The sequence below is a fragment of the Peromyscus maniculatus genome, chromosome 6 (genome assembly GCF_049852395.1).
Source record: "Peromyscus maniculatus bairdii isolate BWxNUB_F1_BW_parent chromosome 6, HU_Pman_BW_mat_3.1, whole genome shotgun sequence".
Taxonomy (NCBI): Eukaryota; Metazoa; Chordata; class Mammalia; order Rodentia; family Cricetidae; genus Peromyscus; species Peromyscus maniculatus.
In genome coordinates this window covers 115126795-115147987 of record NC_134857.1, presented here as the reverse complement: position 1 = coordinate 115147987, position 21193 = coordinate 115126795, and the positions used below count along the sequence as shown (strand labels likewise).

The following is a 21193-nucleotide window of genomic DNA, read 5'->3' as shown; positions in this document are numbered from 1 at the left end:
CAGACAATTTAGTTACAACTTGAACGAGTCTGGTTTGGTTTGGTCTAGAAAGACCAGGTATAAAGTGAAGCCATTTGTCAGCTCCCTTGCTGATGTTATCCTAGAAATCAACAGAAATGTTGGTGTTTCCCCCTTCCTGCTTTTGTTTACATCACGCTCTGCAGAGCACGCACTGTCTTGGTTAACCTCAGTCTGACACTCACTGTCATTTCTCCTTTGCCATGCTCCTGTCTGGGGGCGTAACATGACCGACCAAGTGTCACCAAGAAGTAAAACAAAATTTCCCAGGTCTACTCACTTGTAATTCTCCTTCTTTAGTAGGGGCTTTCCACAGGAAATTGCAGGGCTGAAGTGCTCTCTGTCTAGCGGACTTTCCTCCTACTTTCCTTCTTCCCAGTGGCCTCCCGTCCCTTGTAATGCAGCTGTATTTACCATGGAACAAACTAAGTTGTATTTGTAATGAGGGCCCTGGCTTCTGCCCATCAGTTAAAGTGTGATTGCTTCTCTACATTGGACTTCTATGAAGGTGATACGGTTGGTTTTCTGAACAAGAAAAATCCAGACGGGGCTGGAGAGGTGGCTCAGCAGTTAAGAACACACACTGCTCTTGCAGAGGGCCCAGGTTCAGTTCCCAACACCCATATCAGGCAGCTCACCACCGTCTGTAACTCCAGGTCCAAGGGGTCCTACACACTCTTCTGGCCTCTATGGGTAGCTGCACCCCTGTGTACATACTCATTTATGTATTTAAAATAAAATAAAATCTTTAAAAAATTAAGAAATATATGCCCATAGAATTATTATATGCTTCTAAGAAAAAATAAGTTAGTGATATTTAATCCCAAATAAATTAGGACATCATAGAATCAAAAATATTCCTAATTATCCCAAATTAGGTTAGGATCAAAATCATTCTAAGGGAAGTCTGGAGAGACAACTAAGAGCTCTTGGCTGCTCTTACAGAAGACCCAGGTTCAGCTCCCAGCACTCACATGACAGCTCACAACCATCTGTAACTCCAGGAGATCTGACACCCTCGTCTGGCCTCTGCAAGCACCAGGCATACATATGGTACACATATATTCAGGGAAAATACTTATATACATAAAACTAAAATAAATTTTAAACTATCATTTTAAGATAATGCTGGAAATTTTATATGAATTATGTCTGTTTTAGGAAATAAACAGGTCAGTGATTTAAGTTTTGTTTCGGGCTTACTTTACCTAATGTGTTTTAGACTGCTTAGTTTTTAAAGTTATACAGATTTTTTAAAATTTATTGAAAGTAGCTAGTTATCTCTTTGTTTTCCTGTTGTGTCCCCCACCATCATGACCGAGGCCTTGCTGGCATCCCCAGAACAAACAGTTGATTAGTGCCAGCACAGAGCTACCCAAGGCAGAGCCTTCACCAGTCACTGAGAAGAAACACCTTGATTACCTAGTCTCAGCCTTGAGGGAAAAAGTTGAAATTGTTGCCTAACATAAAGGTTTTTCTTTGTCTCTAAATCTTGATTTCCATGCTATCAGAGGCCCCCTTGCAACAGGTAATTTGAGTGTTGATTGTATGTTTTCTCAGTTTGTAATTGTGGTTAAATGTATTTAAAATACTCACAGTTTTAAAGCTGTTTACTTGGTAAGGGTTCTTTCCAGCTTAAATTCTGTGTTGTCGGATCCTTTTTTTTTTTTTTTTCTTTTGTTTTAGATTTGTGATTGGTGGCCATTGTCCTGTGTGTCTTACATATATAGTTTAGGGAACCATAGCATTTTAAAGCTGGAAGCTATGTTAGCGGTGGGCTAGGAATTTTACAAAGGAAGCATTAAGAGACCCAAGTGGTTAGTGATTCAAACAAAATTACTAGGGGCTAAGACATCTACAGAGCACTAAAAATTAATCTAAATGTTCTTATCTGAAAATTTGTAGACTCCAAGCCAGACCTTTAAAACAAACTATATGTGTATGTATAACAGGGAAGTTACGCTCTTCTGATAGATAAGAAAAAACAATAGATGCTAGTGTCTTGCTGGCCATTTTCTTACACACACACACACACACACACACATAGTTTTTTTTTTTTTTATCTCAAACAGAGTAAATCTTCCTAATTTTGTACGTGTGTGTGTGTGTGTGTGTGTGTGTGTGTGTGTGTGTGTGTGTGTGTAGTGAGGGAGGGAGTTGAATATTTTTGAGAAAGGTAAGCTTTGGTAAGATTGCCTGACACAAAATTCAAAATGCTTTTGCTATAGGCAGGATCATTCTCTTTTTATACCAAAATGGAAATTTCTTAACATTCTGTAAATTTGAGAATGACAGTTCAAACTTTTAATAAGCATCCCTGTTGTTTTCTTCAATCCTGAAATCACAGTTGAAAACAGGGTAAAGCTTCCGAATTTTGTACTCCTGGATGTTTTTCCTTTACTTGAAAACATAAAGGAATGGTGTGAAGCTGGGGTGGCCTCTTGTGGGAGAAGGGCACCTTGTGTCTGGAGCAAGGGAAGCCAGCCTCCTGTACTGCCCTGCTGGGCTTTGCTGATGGTGACTTGGGAGCTGCATCCAAACCACAGGCCTGTGGCCCAGAAGAGCTTGCCCTCTACCCAGTTTCATTCTGTTTTACCTAGAACCCGCTCCTGATCATGTCCTACCCAGCCGCCACTTTGGCCAGACCCTAGCACAATCAGGATGTCGTTTCCCAGGGTTGAATTCTGAGAGTTGAATTTTGAGACTTGGAAACTGCTTGAGCATTTCTGGTGCTAGTCCTTCCATAGATGAGTTATATTTGCAAGTAGAACAGCCTAAAGGAGTACAAGAATTCAAAAAAAAAAAATTCCTCTTAGAAATTTCAGTGCCAAGTTAGTGTCCTTAATTTCAGTTTCCAGCCAAGGAGATAGTACAGTTTCACAAGCTGGTTGGCTTTGTGCGCTCACCTTTGCTAGTACTTTCCAGGTCCTCCAAATCAGATAAATGAGCAGTCCTTAGTCAGGGATCCTGGGATGTTGTCGACATCCTTTCCTAGGGTGCCAAGAGCTGGTCACCACCACCCACTCCCTCCTGCCTTATTCAGATCTTTTCACAAAGCATATTCAGAAGGTACTGGTTCTGCATCTCTGAAATGCAGTGGGGTCCTCTTGAGGGCTGTACTTGATGCTCTATACTGGCTAGAGTCTGTGTAAGAATGCCTCAATACAATTGTTTATTGTTTTTTGTGTTTTTCAATAAAAGCACACATGATCTTATGGCTCTAAAGTAAGGTAGGTTTATGTGAGTCTGCCATTCGGAGTGTTTATGAGAGGATTCCTGTCCAGGATTGGGGTGGCATCTTAAAGGTAGGCATTTGAAAGCATCTAGCTAGCTAGAGAAAACTGCACCTGGAGAAAAATCAACAGGTTCAAAATACAAATCCCACAGGTTGGATGGGGATAGTGAATAGTTTGCTGCAACGAAGTGTCCTTAAAGGGACCAAGTGAGGATATTTTTTAGAAAGAAATAATAGAGACAAATTGTTAGACTGTATATTTTTTTTTAAGAAAATGGATCTGCAGTAGAAGTTTTATTATTGTAGAAACACGTACGATTAAACCTTGTGCTTCAGAAACATAAACCTAGTAGCTATTGCAAAAGGGTCTCAGGATGGAAAGGCCCAGGGACAGCAGTTGGAAGAATTTTGTGATTCCTCATGAGTTAGACTTAGATTTCAAACTAAGATGGGTAAACTGAGGCAGCGAGAACAGAGAAAAGAGGTGAGTGCAAAGTGGGGAGCCCTTGCACTGAAATGTGGCAGTTAAGTGATCATAAGTGGAGACATGCAGAGCACTCCCACATGATAGGAAGGTTTGGTACAGTCACTGCTTAACAGGAGGCAAAGTAGGTTTGGGAAGGAGGGTGATTAGTCCAGCCTTGGGCATACTGAGTGGTAAACCCGTTGTAAACAACAAGGTATCCTGCTAATGGCGAGAAATGTCAGGCATGCTCATCGGGGTGGTAAGAACATTGGTTTTGGTTTTGGGGGTGTGTGTTTTTTTAAGTGTTTATTAGTGCAGATAGTGCATGTCCTGCACACTTGTGCATGAGTACAGGTGCCCAAGGAGACCAGATCACATTGGTGCTGGAATTACAGATGGTTGTGAGCCTCTCAAACCAACATGGAACTAAGAACCAAGTTCAGATCTTCTGCAAGAGCAGTCTGACCTCAGTAAGCCATCTCTCCGGCCCATAGATTTTAATTTAGTATCATATGGAGTAGATAATTCAACCCATAGTGGATGAATATCGGAGACCAGAGACCAAGAACCAAGGACCATTGCTGAGACCAGTCCTGGTTGGTGGGGTGGTAGGGGTGAGGGGGTGGGGGTGGGGTGGAGGAAGCCGTCAATGATGTGGGAGAAGGGAGGTTAGAAGAGGGACTGTGCGTCAGGGGTCGTCAGTGGGGTAAACAGTAAGTGACTGGCGGGTCTGGAAACATGAAGCCAGTCACAACCTTTAAGCATCGTTTACTTGGAGACTAGTAGAATTAGTTAAGTTTCAGAAGGCTTCAATTTGAGGTTGTGCTTGGTAACTAGAGGCGTTCTCGAACAGCTGGTGCCGAGACTGGCGTGTGAGCAAGTGTGAGGAGAGTCTTAAGAACCTCTCTCACTGGCTTAGAGAAAACATCAAATGAAAAAACAATGGTTCTGCTTTCTTGGAGTAGCACCAGGCTGTATGTGTTTGAGTATGTGATGGCCTTTGTACTTCCCATCATCCAGAAAGGGCTGCTGTTTTTAGAATAAGGAAGAAAAGGGTGTGGGTCCATAACTAAGGGAAGGGTCCTTTAGATCCTTGTATGGGTGGAGAGTAATTCAGGGGGTTCTAGAATAAACGTTAAGGGTAAGAACAAGACCATTGTTCCTGGAAAAAGGAACAGACACAGTTCTCTGAATAGTGACCGGTCTTGAGCTTCAGTGACAGAAAGGAGAAAGATGTTTGTGGAAGAGCTTGCCTGCCTGCGGAGGCTTCTCATTAAGTCACAGGAAATCCCAGCAGCAGATATCTGTGAGGGCAAGAAGAGATAAAGGGGAGTTATTTTGCATCAAGAACTGTCCCAAGCTATTTAAATGATCTCCTTTTAATCCTTGTGAAAACCTAGAGATCATGTTTTCATGTTCACATTTTTCATATGAAAAGAAGTCAAAAGTCAACTAACTTTCCCAGGGTCTGGTAATGGAGGGTCTAAGATTCAGAGCCAGTCTGTCTGACCCCAACGCCTGTGTTCCTGCTGCAAGAGGGTCCATTAGTTTGAGATCTTGGAGGTACAGCTCTGCCTCACATCAGGATGAGATCTTTGAGGGAGGTACATCCGTCCACCAAAGAAGGATCCTCTAGTCTGAGGAGTTGTGAGGCTGAGAAATTGGGGTGGAACAAAAATGTGGACCCTGCCAGTCTGAGGGAAGTAAGAAAATAAGTGGACAGGAAACATGTGAGGCAGGTGCAGGAGAGAGGCCGCCTCAGGCCAGCAGCAGACTGGCGACAAGAGGAAGGCAAAGGAATACCCTGGTTTTGAGGGGAGCTGTTGCCTTGCCTTGATTTTCCTAGTGGTGAGGATCAAGAGTCAATTCCCACAGCTGCTGGGATTCCTACCTCCTGGAGGTTTCAGTACTTTCCGTCTAGTGACGAGACCAGGGCCCCTGGCACAGGCTCAGGCTAATGTTGTACCCTGGTATATAATAATCACATTCTAACTCCGGGAGCTTGTTAAGAGGGTGTATTAGGATCCAGGCATCTTTTAAGGCAAAAGAAAAAAAATACTTTAATTTTCTTCCCACCTGATACAACCCTTAATATTTTAGTAATTTGTCTTCACTAAGTAACATTTTAATACTATCTCAATTGTTAGTTATGCACCCAGTAACAAGATAATATAACAGGAGTTATTTCAGGCACTAGGGAGGAGAAAGGATAAATGAAAGAAATACTCCCATTCCTATAGTTTACCATTCTTTTTGGAGGGTGAAGGGGTTTTGAGACAGGATTTCTCTGTGTAGTCCTGGCTATCCTGGAACAGAATCTGTAGACCAGGCTGGCCTTGAACTCTGAGATCCGCCTGCCTTTGCCTCCCAGGTGCTGGGATTAAAAGCGTGAGCCACCAATGCCCAGTGGCACCACTGCCATTCTAAGGAGAGGATAGGACATTATTGATATAATGAACATGTTGATATTTATCGGTTGTTGACATATACAGAAAAGGGCTGGAGAGGTGACTCAGCAGTGAAGAGCACTGGCTGCTCTTCCAGAGGTCCAGAGTTCAATACAGGTGGTTCACAACCATCTGTAACTGTGGTCCCGTGGGATCTGGTGCCCTTTGCTGGTATGCAGATGTGCATGAAGACAAAACATCCATGTGCTTAAATAAGCATACAGAGAAAAGGTGAAGCAGAGAGAGGAAGGGCAGGTGGAATGGGAAGAGTTTAGGTAGAAGACGACTCAAAGAACACTTGTCTAAGAAGAGAGTGTGCAAAGCCTGGAGGTAGGCAGAAGATAGCAGACATCCTGAACAGAGTCCCAGCAGAGCACACAAGTCCAGAAGCTCTCTGGTAGGAGCTTACCTGGAAAGTTCCAGAACAGCAGAGTCTGATGTGGCTGCATTGGAACTACAAGAAACAAGATCCAAGGGGAAAGGAGGAGCAGATTCCCCAGGCCTGGGGCCTCCTCAACTGCTGTAAAGGCTTTTTGAGAAAAGAGAGACATTAAAATGGTTTATTTGTTTGGTTTTTTAACATGGAAAATTGTGATCATGTAAACACGGAATTATATAATGAGCCCCTTGTGCTAGTCACTCAGTTTCAACCATTTTCACTTTTGGAATTTTGAGCAGAGGAAGGATGAGACTTAGCATGACTGGACTTGAACAAAACCCCTTAGCATAGATCCTGAGGGGGGCGGGCTCACAGCCAAGGAGAAGCCCTGGAGATGCTGAGGACTGGTTGTCCTGAGGGGGGCGGGGTCACAGCCAAGGAGAAGCCCTGGAGATGCTGAGGACTGGTTGTCCTGAGGGGGCGGGGTCACAGCCAAGGAGAAGCCCTGGAGATGCTGAGGACTGGTTGTATGGAGGGTTTCTTTTGACAGTCTGGCTTGATATTATTTATATTCTAATTTCTTCAAAAGAAGAATTGACAAAGCATATAGTATAGTAAGAAGAGTAAAATAATAAACAGAAATGTTGCCCGTGAGCACTATTTATATACTTCGTTTTCTGTTTAAAATGCACTCAACTGGCAAAAGCTGGCAGAAGTGAATATTCCTAACACCGTTTATCCAGAAAACACAAGCTGCATTCCTATGTTCTTTTGCAATCATGGATCACTAGGCCACAAAAGGTGAGGATTTGTCACGTTACCAAAGCATCGGGACTTCCCTGCACCTGAGGTGCTGAGGGAAGCCTGACTGCTAGACATTTATGTCTTATGTGATAAAATTGAAAATTAAAAGAAAACCAAAAAGAAAAAAGGAAGGCTCGGGGTCAAGGTATGATGACATGAAACTCTCAGAGCAGGGGTGTATGCAGTAGAGGTGTTACCCACTTTCAAGCAGGGATGTATGCAGGGAGAGATGTTACCCACTCTCAGGGCGGGGTGTATGCAGGGAGAGATGTTACCCACTCTCAGGGCGGGGTGTATGCAGTAGAGATGTTACCCACTCTCAGAGCGGGATGTATGCAGGGAGAGATGTTACCCACTCTCAGGGCGGGGTGTATGCAGTAGAGATGTTACCCACTCTCAGGGCGGGGTGTATGCAGTAGAGGTGTTACCCACTCTCAGGCAGAGCAGGGGTGTATGCAGGTAGAGGTGTTATTTGCCTGCTCTGGGGGAGACCCTCCTATCTGAGTGGTGGTTTGCATTGTAGTCCCGGCCTGAGTCTTGAGCTACATGTGCTGTTGGTCACTGTAGTAGGGAATGTTAGGAACAGCACAAATCCTTGAATCCCGCTAGAGAAACAAGTGTGCCATTAACAGTGAGTGAATCAAAGAGGTTTTCATGCATCCCATGCCCTGCTTACAATACCACACCAATACTCAGAGGGCTAAGAATGAATTCCACAGTGCTCTGCATCTTGGCCCTCTCTCAGAAGGTTATATCACCTGTTGTTCAGTCTGTCTAAGCTTGTTTTTTTATCTGCAAGATGGTGCTACCAGTGCCAGCCCTGCCTATCTCAGGGTCATCAGAAGGCCCAGATGATCTCCACAGATAAGGAGGAAGGAAAGAAAAAAACTTCCTGGTGCCAGACACCGTGCAGGCCGCACAACAGGCTGCCAACAAATGTAGACACAGAGCGTGAGCTTCAGAAGTCACCAGTTCATGTGAGATTGCAGAGTTGGGAGGAGGCAGAGCTGGGGTTTGATCTTGGATTAGATCCACTCAGCATCCCCTGTCTGAGCAAGAAGGGACCAACTTAGCGCTTTCTGTGCCGGGAGCCGTGATCTCGTTTAGCGAGCTTTGATCTCTGCTTCCTGGTTACACAAATAAATAATAGAGCACAGTAAACTGACTACCTGCCCTCCTTGGGAGGGTATATACTTTCAAAATAATCTCCTGTCCTCTCTCTCTCTCTCCTCCCTCCTCCCTCATTCTCTCCCTGTTTATAATTTGGCTTCCATGGGGAAGAGTAAGTGTCATTGTTTAATGGTAGCTGTGGAATTTTTTCTTTAAATGGAAGAGACTTGCAGGAAGACAAGAAAATTGTTGATCCCCCTTCTCACACCTGGCTCTGGGGCCTTTCTCACAGTCCACTTCAGCCGTGCCGGTGAGCAGGCGCTTCTGCAACCGCCATGTGCGTGTGCCGATGGGCACGCAGAGCCATAGGGCACTGAAGGAAGTTAGACACAGAGGAAAGTCACCGAGCCAGGTGGTGACGCGGTGCAGTGGAAATGTGAATCGGCGTGGGGCTGGGGGTGGGGGAAGACCGCAGTTCAGGGAACTGCCAAGTTACTCCAGTCATAGGAACCAGGCGGTGCGCTTCAGCTTGCCCACTCTGGGCCCTTCCTTCCCTAGTGGCACGGGGTACCGCTACTGACCCCACATGGCGGTTGTGGGGATTGCTCCCTCCCCTTCCATAGCTAGAGGTTAGGAAGCAGATAAACACATGCTCTGAGAAATTAACAGCAAGCAAAGTAAGACCTTGTTAACGCTTACTTGCCAGTTACATATCATGTCCCCACCCTGTGCCCTCCAGTCATTTTCAAAACAAGGACAGCAGTGGAACCTTGATAGGCTAACATCCTGAGGAAGGTGTTATGGAAGATTCGGGGTTAGGTCTTCTCTTAAAGAATGGGTACCATTCTCAGAGGGAAAGAGAAGAGACACAACTGTGGGCGAAAGTGTTGAAGGAACGCCTCTGGGGTGGAATGAGCAAGGCCAGGCCGGGGGTCAGGAGGACTGTGAAAGCACTGTACATGCTCTCCACCAGCCAGGATGCCTGCCAAACTGCCTGTCCTCCACCTGCAGATCTCGGTCCTCGTTAGCTGTGCCGGAAGCTTTCTCACTTCCTGACCATGTCAGACCCTATCAGAAATCCCTTCTGATGAGTTCTCCAGTTAGGTGAACGTGGATCAGTGTCCGCCCCGATGTTTCATCCCTGTGAGAGTAGAGGATCGGGCTCGTTCGGAGCAAGGTTCAGCCTGCACTCCATGACCTACAGTGTGGAAGCCTCGGGGGCTTTACAAACGTGCACACAAGAAGCTGGTGAACGTTAGTTCTCAGTGAGATGATGGACTAGATAGGAGACAATTTATACGTGGGATTGTTGATCCCATGGGCACCAAGTGTTGTATTCACTCGTTGACTCTTAGAGCAATCCTGTGATCATGTGGTTTGGGTTGGATTTTAAAGGTGGAGGAGCTGACACTCGGGCATGTTAAGTGTCACTCCCCAGCAGCTGGGGGATTTGAACCTGACTTTCAGAGCTCTTAACCATGCCGTTTGGTGTGGTAGAGAGTAAAGTCGGGTTCACAAGCAGAGTTGGGACACTGAGGATGTTCCCTTTCCCATTCATAATCACCACCATCATCATCGAGAAAGAAAATCTAGGCAGAAAAGAATGATTTTGTGTGTGATGTCTTACATTTGTGCTGCTTCTGCTTTCTGTCAAAGTGCTTTCGCCAGATTTACCCCGAGAGCAAACTGGACTTTTGAAACTCTGATTCTAAAGCAGTTCTAGACCACTGGGCTCTTCTTTGAAGAAGCAGCGTGTGCTTTTCCACGGTTGGGCAGGTTATTGTAGGTCAAAGTGCATGGTTGACTAAGATGAACATACCTGAGCCTGTGGCTTCTAGTTCCAAAAGCAGCTCTGGCCTGAGGACCCAGAACTTCTAGAAGGATCTTCAGTTTTGTCTTGGAGGCCAAGAAGTCTGGCTGTCCCCAAGAATGGCAGCTGCCACTAGAACAGCATAGTATTTTCTAGAAAACTAAAACACAGCAATGTGGGAAAAGACTTCTCCTAGGAGGAGAAGTGCCACTCGCTTCCCTCGGATGTTTTCAGGGTCCTCCTGGTCAGCTAATAGTCCAGGCCCCGTAAGTAGAGGAGTACCTACATAATGACCAAGATGGCCCTTTTCTGTCGTCTGCTGCACACTGCCAGGAGGACTTGCAAGCTTGAATGCATGTATTCCTCACCACAACTCCTTGAGCATTATTATCCATTGTCCAGATAAGGAGACCAAGCAAGGTCACACAGCCCCGGGTGTGGACTGTCCCGGACCCAGCCAGCCTGTCCCTGAAGTCCACGCTCTTCCCATTGTCCTGAGCAGCTGACCAGGCAGGGCGGCACCTCTGTCTCCCTGCCTGTGGTTGAATGCCTACCATGTATTTAAGACTACGGTCAGACTCTCAGAAAGACCTTGCTGACAGATACAGTTGCCCTCTGTAAACTTTATTTTCAAGAGACTATTCTGTGGAGCTTTTAATATTTTCATTGTCTTCATAGAATAAATTTCTGAACCCTTAGTGAACACCTCTTGGTCACTATGGCATCATAAATGATGGTTCTCCCAAGCTGTCATGTCAAGGTTTGCTTGTGCCATATAGTTGTCCCCACACTTCAGGTTGTCTGTCTCTGTCTCTGTCTGTCTCTGTGTCTGTGTCTCTGTCCCTCTGTCTGTCTCTGTCTCTGTTTCTCTCTGTGTCTCTGTCTCTCTCTCTGTGTCTCTGTCTCTCTCTCTCTCTCTCTCTCTCTCTCTCTCTCTCTCTCTCTCTCTCTCTCTCTCTCTCTCTCTGACAGTATCTTGGAAAGTCCAGAAAACACAGGGACCTCCCTCTTCTTATTCTGTGGTCTGTGTAAAAACCAAATGATGCCATCCTGACTTGGACTCTTTCAGAAGGATCAAACAGCACATTAGTCACTGGCAGATCTTTCAGGTTCCTTACCTCAGAGTCTTCCCAGTTCCTCATTCTTGCCGTCCACCATGAAGTCAGTAGTGAGAAAAACAAGTGAACACACCTCCCAGCTCTCTGTCAGCGCCAGTGACTGACTACCCCATCACGGTAGCATCAGACGGTTCAGAGGCCCAAGGGACTGGCCTTCCTCGCTGAGCTCGTTCTGCCTAAGTGGAAAGCTGGCCTGATTTCACCCAAGGGAAGCGCTTCCTCCAGCCTTGCTCTGCTTCATCCCTGTGCACAGTGTCAGTGAAAAGTAAAATCACTTGTTTTACTTAGTGCTCCTCTGGTGATCATTAGCAGATCGATTTCAGATACGATCACCCAGAGCTGGCATCAGCAATTCAGGGACTGTGGAAGAGTAACAGTCACCCTCGGAACAAACCCAGACTTTTTATTCTTTGTCCTACACTTAAATGGGAAAGCCTTTGGCCTGTTAGGAAAGACCACTTGCCAAATTCACTTTGAGAGCTTGAAGTGCTGTGCCGAAGAAATTGGTCCATGCTTTGGGGTTGTGAGGGCTAAAGCTAGTGCAGAGCTTCCTTTGAGTTCGCTTACTCTACAGCTGTGGGAAGGCAGTCCTGCAGATAGCCTTGCCCCTGGGGAAGGAGCATGTCTGGGTCTGTTTCATGTTGCCATAGCTGACAAGCAATTTGCACAGAGTTAAAGTGCATTTGGCCCATGGTTTGAAGGCTGGGAGGCTTCAGATTGGGCAGCCATATCTGGTGGGAACTCTTTGCAGTCCCAGGACAAGACAGGAAATTACATAACAAGATAGGCCAGCCTGGCATAAGTATCTCTTCCTCTTTGTGTACGTCACGGCTCCATTGGATGAGGGACTGGCCCTTATGACATATTTGACTTTACCTCCTACAGATCCACTTCTAGACACCGTAACTGGATTGAGTTGATAGGCCCAAAACATCTCATGAGTTTTTGGGTGGATTCAGAAGCAAACCATTATAATGCTGCATCAGGGCTCAGTCAGGGAGGCCTTTGAAGAGTCTAGGGCAGCTGCCTAGCTGGTTAGAGGGCAGACCATTGTTCAGAGCTACAGTATCTCTTCTCCGTAGCCTCTGGGAAATAATAGCAGCAGCAATCAACATCTCAGCTCTGACAATCAAAGGTGCCATTGGGGGAAATCCATACTGAGAAAAAGTTCTACAGAGCCCTGCCTCAGTGGAGTCTGGACCCAGGTGATGGTGATATTAGAAGTCAGCTGACTGAGGAAGGCTGTGTGTCTTTACAAGAAGCTACATTAGCAGATGCAGGCACTTCATGTTTATGTCTGAAGGACTTCCAGAGATGCCATGCATTTCCAACAATAGGTGGGATTTGTGGCAGCTTCTGACTTAATAGAATTCAGAAGGGGAAAATGATGCCACCGAGCTCTTGTATTGGTGCGATTTTCATGTTGGGTCTTCTTGGGGGAAAGGATCTGTGCTGTGGAAGTCTGCATGGTCAACTAGACAAGAAAGAATGCCTGGTCTCTTCAGTTATTTCCTCTTCATTGCTGCTCTCATCATGTTAAAGATGCACAAGTAAAAAATAACCTTATATGGAAAACTTAACTATATAAAATAAGAGCTGAATAACCAGAGGTGAACCTAAGACTTTTCAGTTAGGGAGGGTGCTCTTTCAAGAACTTAAGAGGTCTGAACATGTAGAGGGTGAGTGACAGAGTCCATGGCTGAGGAAACTATTGAAGACTAGTTGAGTCCCCTATTAGGTGACTGTGGGCCAAGCCCTGGGTTTGTATAGTTAAAACCAGCCTTCAGAGCCAAGTCCCTGAACGGTTTCCTTCCTGGCCTAATTACGTGGCAAGGAGTTGGGATACACTCTTGTATCCATCTCCCTTACGTCATCAGTCATCCATTCTCTCATGCACAGCTTTCCCAATTTTTGTTTCCAAAAACTGTGACAAGGATGCAAAGAAAAACACAATGTTAGTTAGTAAGGAGGGACTACTTAAGGACTCATGTGTTAGTCCAGTCTAATGATGCATACTGTGTTTAAGTGATTTGCTTCCTGGATATATAGTCTTACCACATAAAACAACTCCCACTAACATTTTGATTTATTTTCAACCTGTCATGTGTTCATAATATATTTTTAAGTTGAGCTATAGTCATGTATGTATACATTTGCAAAATTTTATATTGTATTTATGCTCACTGGTTCCATTTTACAATAAGGTCAAATATACTAACTGTTTAAAATGTGCTTCTCATATAGATTTGCAACTATGTGGGACCTGCAAAGGTTATTGTTCAATTGGTCACAAATGGAAAAAATATCCACCTGCATGCCCACAGCCTGGTGGGAAAACACTGTGAGGATGGGATCTGCACTGTGGTAGCTGGACCCAAGGACATGGTGGTTGGGTAAGTGGGGGCATGTGGTGGTGAGGGAGATGAAATAGTAGAACATGAAACACATGGATGTGAAATCAGTAAGCCCTTCTCCATTACTGACCTGTGCAAGGCCTGAGAGGGTCTTAAAACACACAAACATAGAAAGCCAGGAGAATGTGTGAGATCTCATTTGAACCCCAAGGAAAAGGAGGTGACCTGATACCTGCACTGCCTAAGATAATGCTTGCATCTGTAGCTTCTCAGGGGTGGGTGGTTCAGTATGGATGATGTTATAATTATAAGCACTTGACCTAAGAGGCATTTTCAATATATCTTTGTGCTACTTTCAGAAATATTTTTCTTCTCCTGGAAATAAAAATAAAGACAAAAAAAACAACAACAACAACAACAAAATCACCACCTTAACTGTGCAGAAATGGTTACCTTATAGATGCTTTGTACTTCTTTGGAGCAGGATCTCCACTCTGTGGTCTAAGCTGGCCTTGAACTCACTACTACCCTTCTACCTTCTCTGCCTCCCAAGTGTTCAAACTGGGCTTAGAGACATGCACCACCACAACCAGCTCTGAGTCTTATCTATTTGTGATTCCCTTAATAGATTCCTAGTGGGAACATTTGAGACATGAAGCAGATAAGTAAATATTGTTTCAACTCTGTGCTACTTAAAAAGTATGCAGATTGAGTAACCAAGAAATGCAAATTGGTTTGAGCATTCATTAGATCTGGAATGTAAATAGAAGTTAGTGTATTCATTCAAGGTCAGTCAAATAAAACAATTTTTAATGAATGAAACTTTATAGAAATAATTTCTTTTCAAAAGAATCAAGAAATACTCAATAAGATATAATTATGGGCTGATGACCCAGGTTCAAATCCCCTGACCACACATAAAAGCCCATTGCAGAGCATGAAGATTAGTAACCCCAGCTCCTGAAGGGTAATGGGGGGCAGAGACAGGAGACTATCTGGAATCCCATGTGCCAGCCTGCCTGGTGCAGTGGACAGACTCCATCTCAAGCAGAAGTTGTTCTCTGACCTCTACATGCACACCATAGTACATACACATCTGCATTCACACACACAAATGTGGGCACACATAAAATAAAGACATCTATTATGCTAAGGTTTTATATTTCATTATCCTGAAATGCTAAAGTAGCAGACAATGTAGTAACTTAACCGAGGGTAAAAATTGATGTAAGCATTCAGTCATCTCAGAAACAGTTAACTCCTGCTTTGGGGATTCTTAAAAAACCAAAGATAAGGGCCAATCCAGTAACTCAGTAGGTAAGTGCACTTTCCACCAAGTCTGACAACCTGAATTTAACTCCTATAAACCACGTGGTCAGAGAGAACCAAATTCCACAGACTATCCTCTGACTTCCCCATGTAACAAAGGCTTATGCATGCAGCACACTCACAAACAAGTAAAATGTAATAAAAAATTTTAATAAAAATAATAGTCGTCTTAGTTAGGGTTTCTGTTGCTGTGAAGAGACACCATGACCACAGCAACTTTTATAAAAGGAAACTTTAATTTGAGTGCTTATAGTTTCAGAGGTTTAGTCTGTTATCATCATGGTGGGACATGGCAGCATGCAGGCAGACGTGGTGCAGGAGAAGGAGCTGAGAGTTCTACATCCTGACTTGCAGGCAACAGGAGTGAACTGTGTCATTGGGCATAGTTTGAGCATATGTGAGACCTCAAAGCCCACCCCACAGTGACACCCTTCCTCCAACAAGGCCACACCTGCTAATAGTGCCACTCCCTTTGGGGCCCATTTTCCTTCAAACCACCACAATAGTTAATTAAAATAATTTTTAAAAACAAAAGATGAGGGCTAGGGAGATGGGTCCGTGGGCTAAGTTTTTTGCAGTACAAATTCCGGGACCTGAGTTCAGGTCTCCAGCACCAGTTGTTGTCGTCTCTTTGGGGGGCCCACCACCCAGCTACAAAATAAATCACACACACAGAGGTTTATTCTTACTTATGAATGCCCGGCCTTTGCTTGGCTTAGTTTCTAGTGAGCTTTCCTTAAATTCACCTGTCTACCTTTTGCCTCTGGGCTTTTCCCATGCTCTTACTTCTGTAAATCTTACTCTTCCTCCATGGCTTGCTGGTTGTGTAGCTGGGTGGCTGGCCCCTGACATCCACCCTTTCTCTGGCTCCTAGATCTTAGATCTCTCCTTCCAGTTTTCTCCTTCTATACATAATCTCTACCTGCCAGACCCGCCTTCCCTTTTTCCTGCCTTGCTATTGGCCAGTTCTTTATTAGACCATCAGGTGTTTTACACAGGCACAGTAACACAGCTTCACAGAGTTAAACAAATGCAACATGAACAAAAGTAACACACGTTCAAATAATATTCTACTACAAGCACCCACATAAAAAGTCAGGTGTAGAAAACCAAAAACATAAATAAAATAAAAATAGGAAAAGGCTGGGCATGGTGGTGCACACCTTTAGTCTCAGTGCTCAGGAGACACAGGCAGGTGGATCTCTGAGTTTGAGGCTAGCCTGGTCTACAAAGCAAATTCCAAAACAGCCTGGACTACACAGAGAGACTCTGTCTCACCAACCCTTTACCCTTGCAAAAAAAAAAAAAAAAAAAAAAAAGCCAGGTGTGGTGATGCACCTGAAGCCCCAATGCCAGGGTGGCGGGGAACAACAGACAAGCAGATTTTGGGGGCTCACAAGCCAACTAGTCTAGCCAGTTAGTGAACACTAGGTCCAGTGAGTAACCCTGCCTCAAAAAATTGAAGTGGAGAAGTAATTGAGGAAAATTTCCTGCCATTGTCCTATGGCCTCTGTGCTTGCTTGCCGACACACTTTTTGTTAATTTTATTTAATTATGTATAACATCAATCAGAGTTTTCTAATCTTAGTTTAAGTGGTGTCTGCTAAAAGCCCAGCATATGTGAGCTTTTTATGCAAAGAAAGGAATTGCTTAATCACCTGTGATGAAGTTTGAATTCCGTTGTTTTGAGTTACTTGTTCTTGGGAGGTACAGACGGCTTTCATGTTCCTGGGCATTTCTTTGTTTGACTGTGAAGATGTTCAAGTGTGAAAAACCTAGAGAGAGGGAGCTTTCCTCTAAGTCACTAAAAATCTGATGCTTTTTGATGTTGGGGGGAAAGTATCTAAATTAAAGGAAGAAGCTTAAGCATTAAGCTTAAGTTACAGTACATCTTGTGTACTGTAACTTGTCTCAACATCTCCTGGAAGGGCTGTCTGTCCTGCTTCTTGGTCTTCACATTTGGTTCCCTTCCAGCTCCCGCCTGTCCTCTGAGCAAGGTGAAATGCAGGGAGGGTTATTGTCAGTTTCAGACAATTGATCAGTTAGTGTTTCTGCTGATTGTACCACAGCATTGTCCATTCCTTCAAAGCATTTGTCCTCTTTTGGTCTTGTTTAACCCATCTTACCATTGCATGTTTTTGAGTAAATTGCACATGGAATTCTCTATTAATAATATTTATTATTATAAAACTTCCAGTATGTAGTCTGCATACTGTTGTGTCTCTGTACTGGTTTAATACTCTTTCATGATTTTATAAGAAATTATCAGTGGCTGTCTCTAGCTCAGTGGTAGAGGGCCTGCCTAGCGTGAACAAGGCCCTGAGTTGATCCCCAGCCGCAGCACTAATAAAAAGAACTAATGGGTATTTATGCTAGAACCTAGGCTAGCAGTAGTGGGAGCAGATTCTGCGGCTGTAAGCAGTGAGGTGGTCCTTCAGTGTCCGGCAGTGCAGTGGGGTGTGTATGGCTCTGGAGTTGAGAGTGCTCTTCATTCATTCATTTAGCAGACATTTTCAGCATCTCATTCCTGAGTTTGCTCCCTGTGGTTTCAGTTAGTTGTAGCTGGATGGGATTTTCTAATTTTAGAAAACTTCTTTGAGAGATGTCTTCAAGGAGATGCCACCTGAGTGATAACGAGCTTTTCTCATTGAAGGTCTCATAGAGTGTCTATACTCACTTCTACATTTGCTATTTATCTGAGAAAATTCTGCTCACAATATTTCCCAAAAGACACCATTTCCTTCATGATTCATGCATCTCTATGTCTCTGAGTTTCTAACATCAGACCCATATCTTACTTTTTCTTTCTTTCTGTCGCCGTGCTCAAAAGAAATGGGGACAAGTTGCATGACTTTGGAGGCTTGAATTTCTTTCCTTACAAAATCAGAAAGGCACACTCTATCTCCAGGCACTTTCTGTCTGTAACATTCTAGACCAAGCCAACATTAGCTAATGCTATAAAATAGCGTGAGTAAACTTGCCACTATCTTTCTATGGTATGACATCGATTAGTTTATTTAGTTCTGACTTGTAGGCAAGAAATTTAGGAAGGCAGCCAAAGTTATTTCTTAGACTTGTCAATACTAGAAATAGAATGAAGATAACCTGTTTTCAATAATACAGATTAGACTGAGTATAGATTCACAAGCAAGGCACAGGTCCAAAACATCAAGTAAAAATGATACCAAGAAGACACATAGCTTTGAATGCATCAAAACCAGAAGGATCCCCTTTATTTACAGTGTCTTTCACACATTCTCAGTTTGAATTCTCAATGAGTTTAGTTCCTATTTTTCAAAATTATTTTATCAATGTTAAAGCATTCATCTTTTAAGTTTTGATTATGGACTTAATAATTTTAATATAGGGTTATTCTTTAAAAAAAATTTTAGTTAGCTTTCACTGGTCCTCTAGCTTCCTATTCATTAATCTAAACTTCACTACCTTTCTTGATAATAAATAATCCTATTTGGTATTTTACTTTGACCTAGAATGTTAATTTTTTTGGCAACATTCTAGTTCTTTGAAGTTTTTCATTCAGTGGAAAATGTCTGTGCTTTTCTACTTTTTGTAGGCCACGTTCACCAACAGCCACCACACCCTGTTTGTTTCCTGGCAACCTGGGTTAAAAGAGTTGTACAGTTCTTCTTTTTTTTTTTTTTTTTCACAACTAATTTATATAGCTATATCAGTTGGTAAGCACTAGAGCAGCAGTTCTCAACCTGTGAGTTGTGACCCCTTTGGGATCACCTAAGACCATTGGAAAACACAGATATTTACATTAGGATTCATATCAGTAGCAAAATTACAGTTATGAAGTAGAAACAAATAATTTTCTGGTTGGAGGTCACCACAAAATGAGGAATGTATTAAAGGGTCGCAGCATTAGGAAGGTTGGGGACCACTGCTCCAGAGACTATATAAATGTAAAAACACAAAGGAGAACCTTCGGTCCCCCTCAGGGGAACTGCTACATTCAATTACTATATTAGAGATCCAGACTGATTGAGATTGGTCATTTCGTGTGGCTCAACATTGTCCCCCGGGAGAGGCACTGACTGGAGCAGAGTGGCCAGATGTGGACTTAGGTTAGAAGTGTGCCATTCCAAGTTGGAGTGTGCATTGTGAGTCGGGAGCTGCTTTTGAATCCTATGAAATCAAGGAGTAAGTCTTGAAGCAACAAATGCCAAAGAGGGGCCACTTGTGAGCCCCAACCCAGTGTCAGGGATTCAGACACATCAGGACTTGAGATGATGAGGAAGATGAAGACAGCTGGGCTGACTGCTTCGTGTTGATTGTGGCTACAGGGTCAAGTCAGCCTGGGTCACTTAGGTAAGACTGATGCCAGCCTCCATCTAGGAGAGTTTGATTTCACAGAGCAGGGTAAGGCCAGGCTCTCCAGCCTCGGCATTCCTCCGAATTAACTGAAGCGGTGTTCAAAACCCTTTGTTTGTTCAGTAGGTTTGGATCAAACCCCCATATTTTTAGTATGTTCTAAAATAATGATGTTGCTGGTCTAAAGACTCTCATGGTAGAAAAACAAGAGTAAGAAGCAAGGTTGTGGTTCCAGCCCTTTTATTAGCGGGTGTGGCCTTTCTGTCTTTAAAATGTCATTGCTGCAGTAGTCACCCTTTCAAATGTTATTTCTGTGAATTTTGAGAATCATATGACCACTACCATCAAGTATGCAATGGTTCCTGACCCCAGAATCTCCTCATGCTTCTCAGTAGTCAACTCTTCCCTCCACTCGAGGCCCTTGAGAATACTGATGAGTTTTCTTTAAATATAGTTTTGCCTTTTCAGAATTGCATGCAATAGAACCATACAGCATAAAGCCTTTTAAAGCCTGCCTCCTTTCGCTCAGCATCGTGCACTGAAGTCCTCCATGTTGCTCCGTGTGTCTGCTCTGGCTTCCTTCCAGTTCCTCTGTGGTAATGCATTGTACTGATGCCTACAGTTGGTTATCCATTCATCTGTTCAAGGACATGAGGTGCTTTGTATGTGAGCAGAAGTTTTCATTTCTCTTGGGTAAACACTGAGGAACAGAATGACAAGGACACAGGCTCCTAGAGCGACATTTACAAGAAAGTGCCACGTCGTTTTCTAAAGTGGCTAAAGCGTTGTATATTCCTTATGTGCCCATATTTATAAGACTAACAAAATCTACTCTCATTTTCTTTGACATTTTATTGCAAATTTTTTCAAGCATTTTTGAAGTCAGAATGAGCTACTATTATGCCCTAAACCAGAATCAACAACTAGTTATTTCATTTCCAAACTTTATTAGATACATTCTTATTTGGATATCTTTTGACTATGAATATCTAATTCCATTATAATTTGTGTCATTTTAAATTTACTGATGCCTGTTTTATGGCTAAGATAACAACCACTGTTACTCTAAAAGCATATTCACTCTTGTCTAGTAGAGTAGATGGTCTGTAAATGTCAGTTGGGTCCAGATGTTTGAGTGTTATCCTAGCCTTATGTCCTTATGGCTTTTTGTCTGTTAGTTATAGCAGTTACTAAGAGAGGAATGCTGAAATCACTGATACATTTATAGATATGTCTATTTTCCTTTCGTTGTTGTAAGATTTTTACCTCCCATAATGTGGAGCTTTCTGTATCAGGTGCATAAATATTTAGGATTCTTACTCTCTCTTGGTGAGTTGATGTATTTGAAGAAATAGTCTCCTTTCATCCTTGGTAGTGTCGTTTGCTCCAAAGGCCACCTTGGCTGACAATAACATACTTAGCATGGTCTCACTGTGTGTAGGATTTTATGTGTTGTATGGATGTGAACCTAAGGGCAGCATGCTTTCCCTTCCTGCTCCGGGCCTTGTACTGTCTTGTCATATATTTTACAACCACATGCTTTATCAGTTCCACAATATATTTGTTTTGTGGGGTTGGTTTGTTCACCCTAGACAGGAAAATAATTTTTAAGTAAATTGCATAAACTAGGGGACTTGAACTTGTATTTTCACACATCAGAATCCTCGTCCTGGTTTGCGGGTCAGGATCTCTATCTGGTCCTGTCTTCTGCCTGTATCACTTCCTTTAACTTTCCTCGTATTGCTGATCTGAGGCTGATGAGCTCATTTCGTTCTTGTGTCTGAAAAG

General features: G+C 43.5%; 1 protein-coding gene across 1 annotated transcript in view; it reads left to right on the top strand.

The window, feature by feature from the left end:
- The window catches only part of Nfkb1 (nuclear factor kappa B subunit 1), a 117119-nt gene that overhangs the window by 52188 nt on the left and 43738 nt on the right, over positions 1–21193 (top strand). Inside the window, exon 7 of the mRNA XM_076575033.1 lies at positions 13632–13780. Within this exon, the coding sequence (XP_076431148.1) occupies positions 13632–13780 (149 nt within the window). The remainder of the gene's footprint in view (positions 1–13631; positions 13781–21193) is intronic.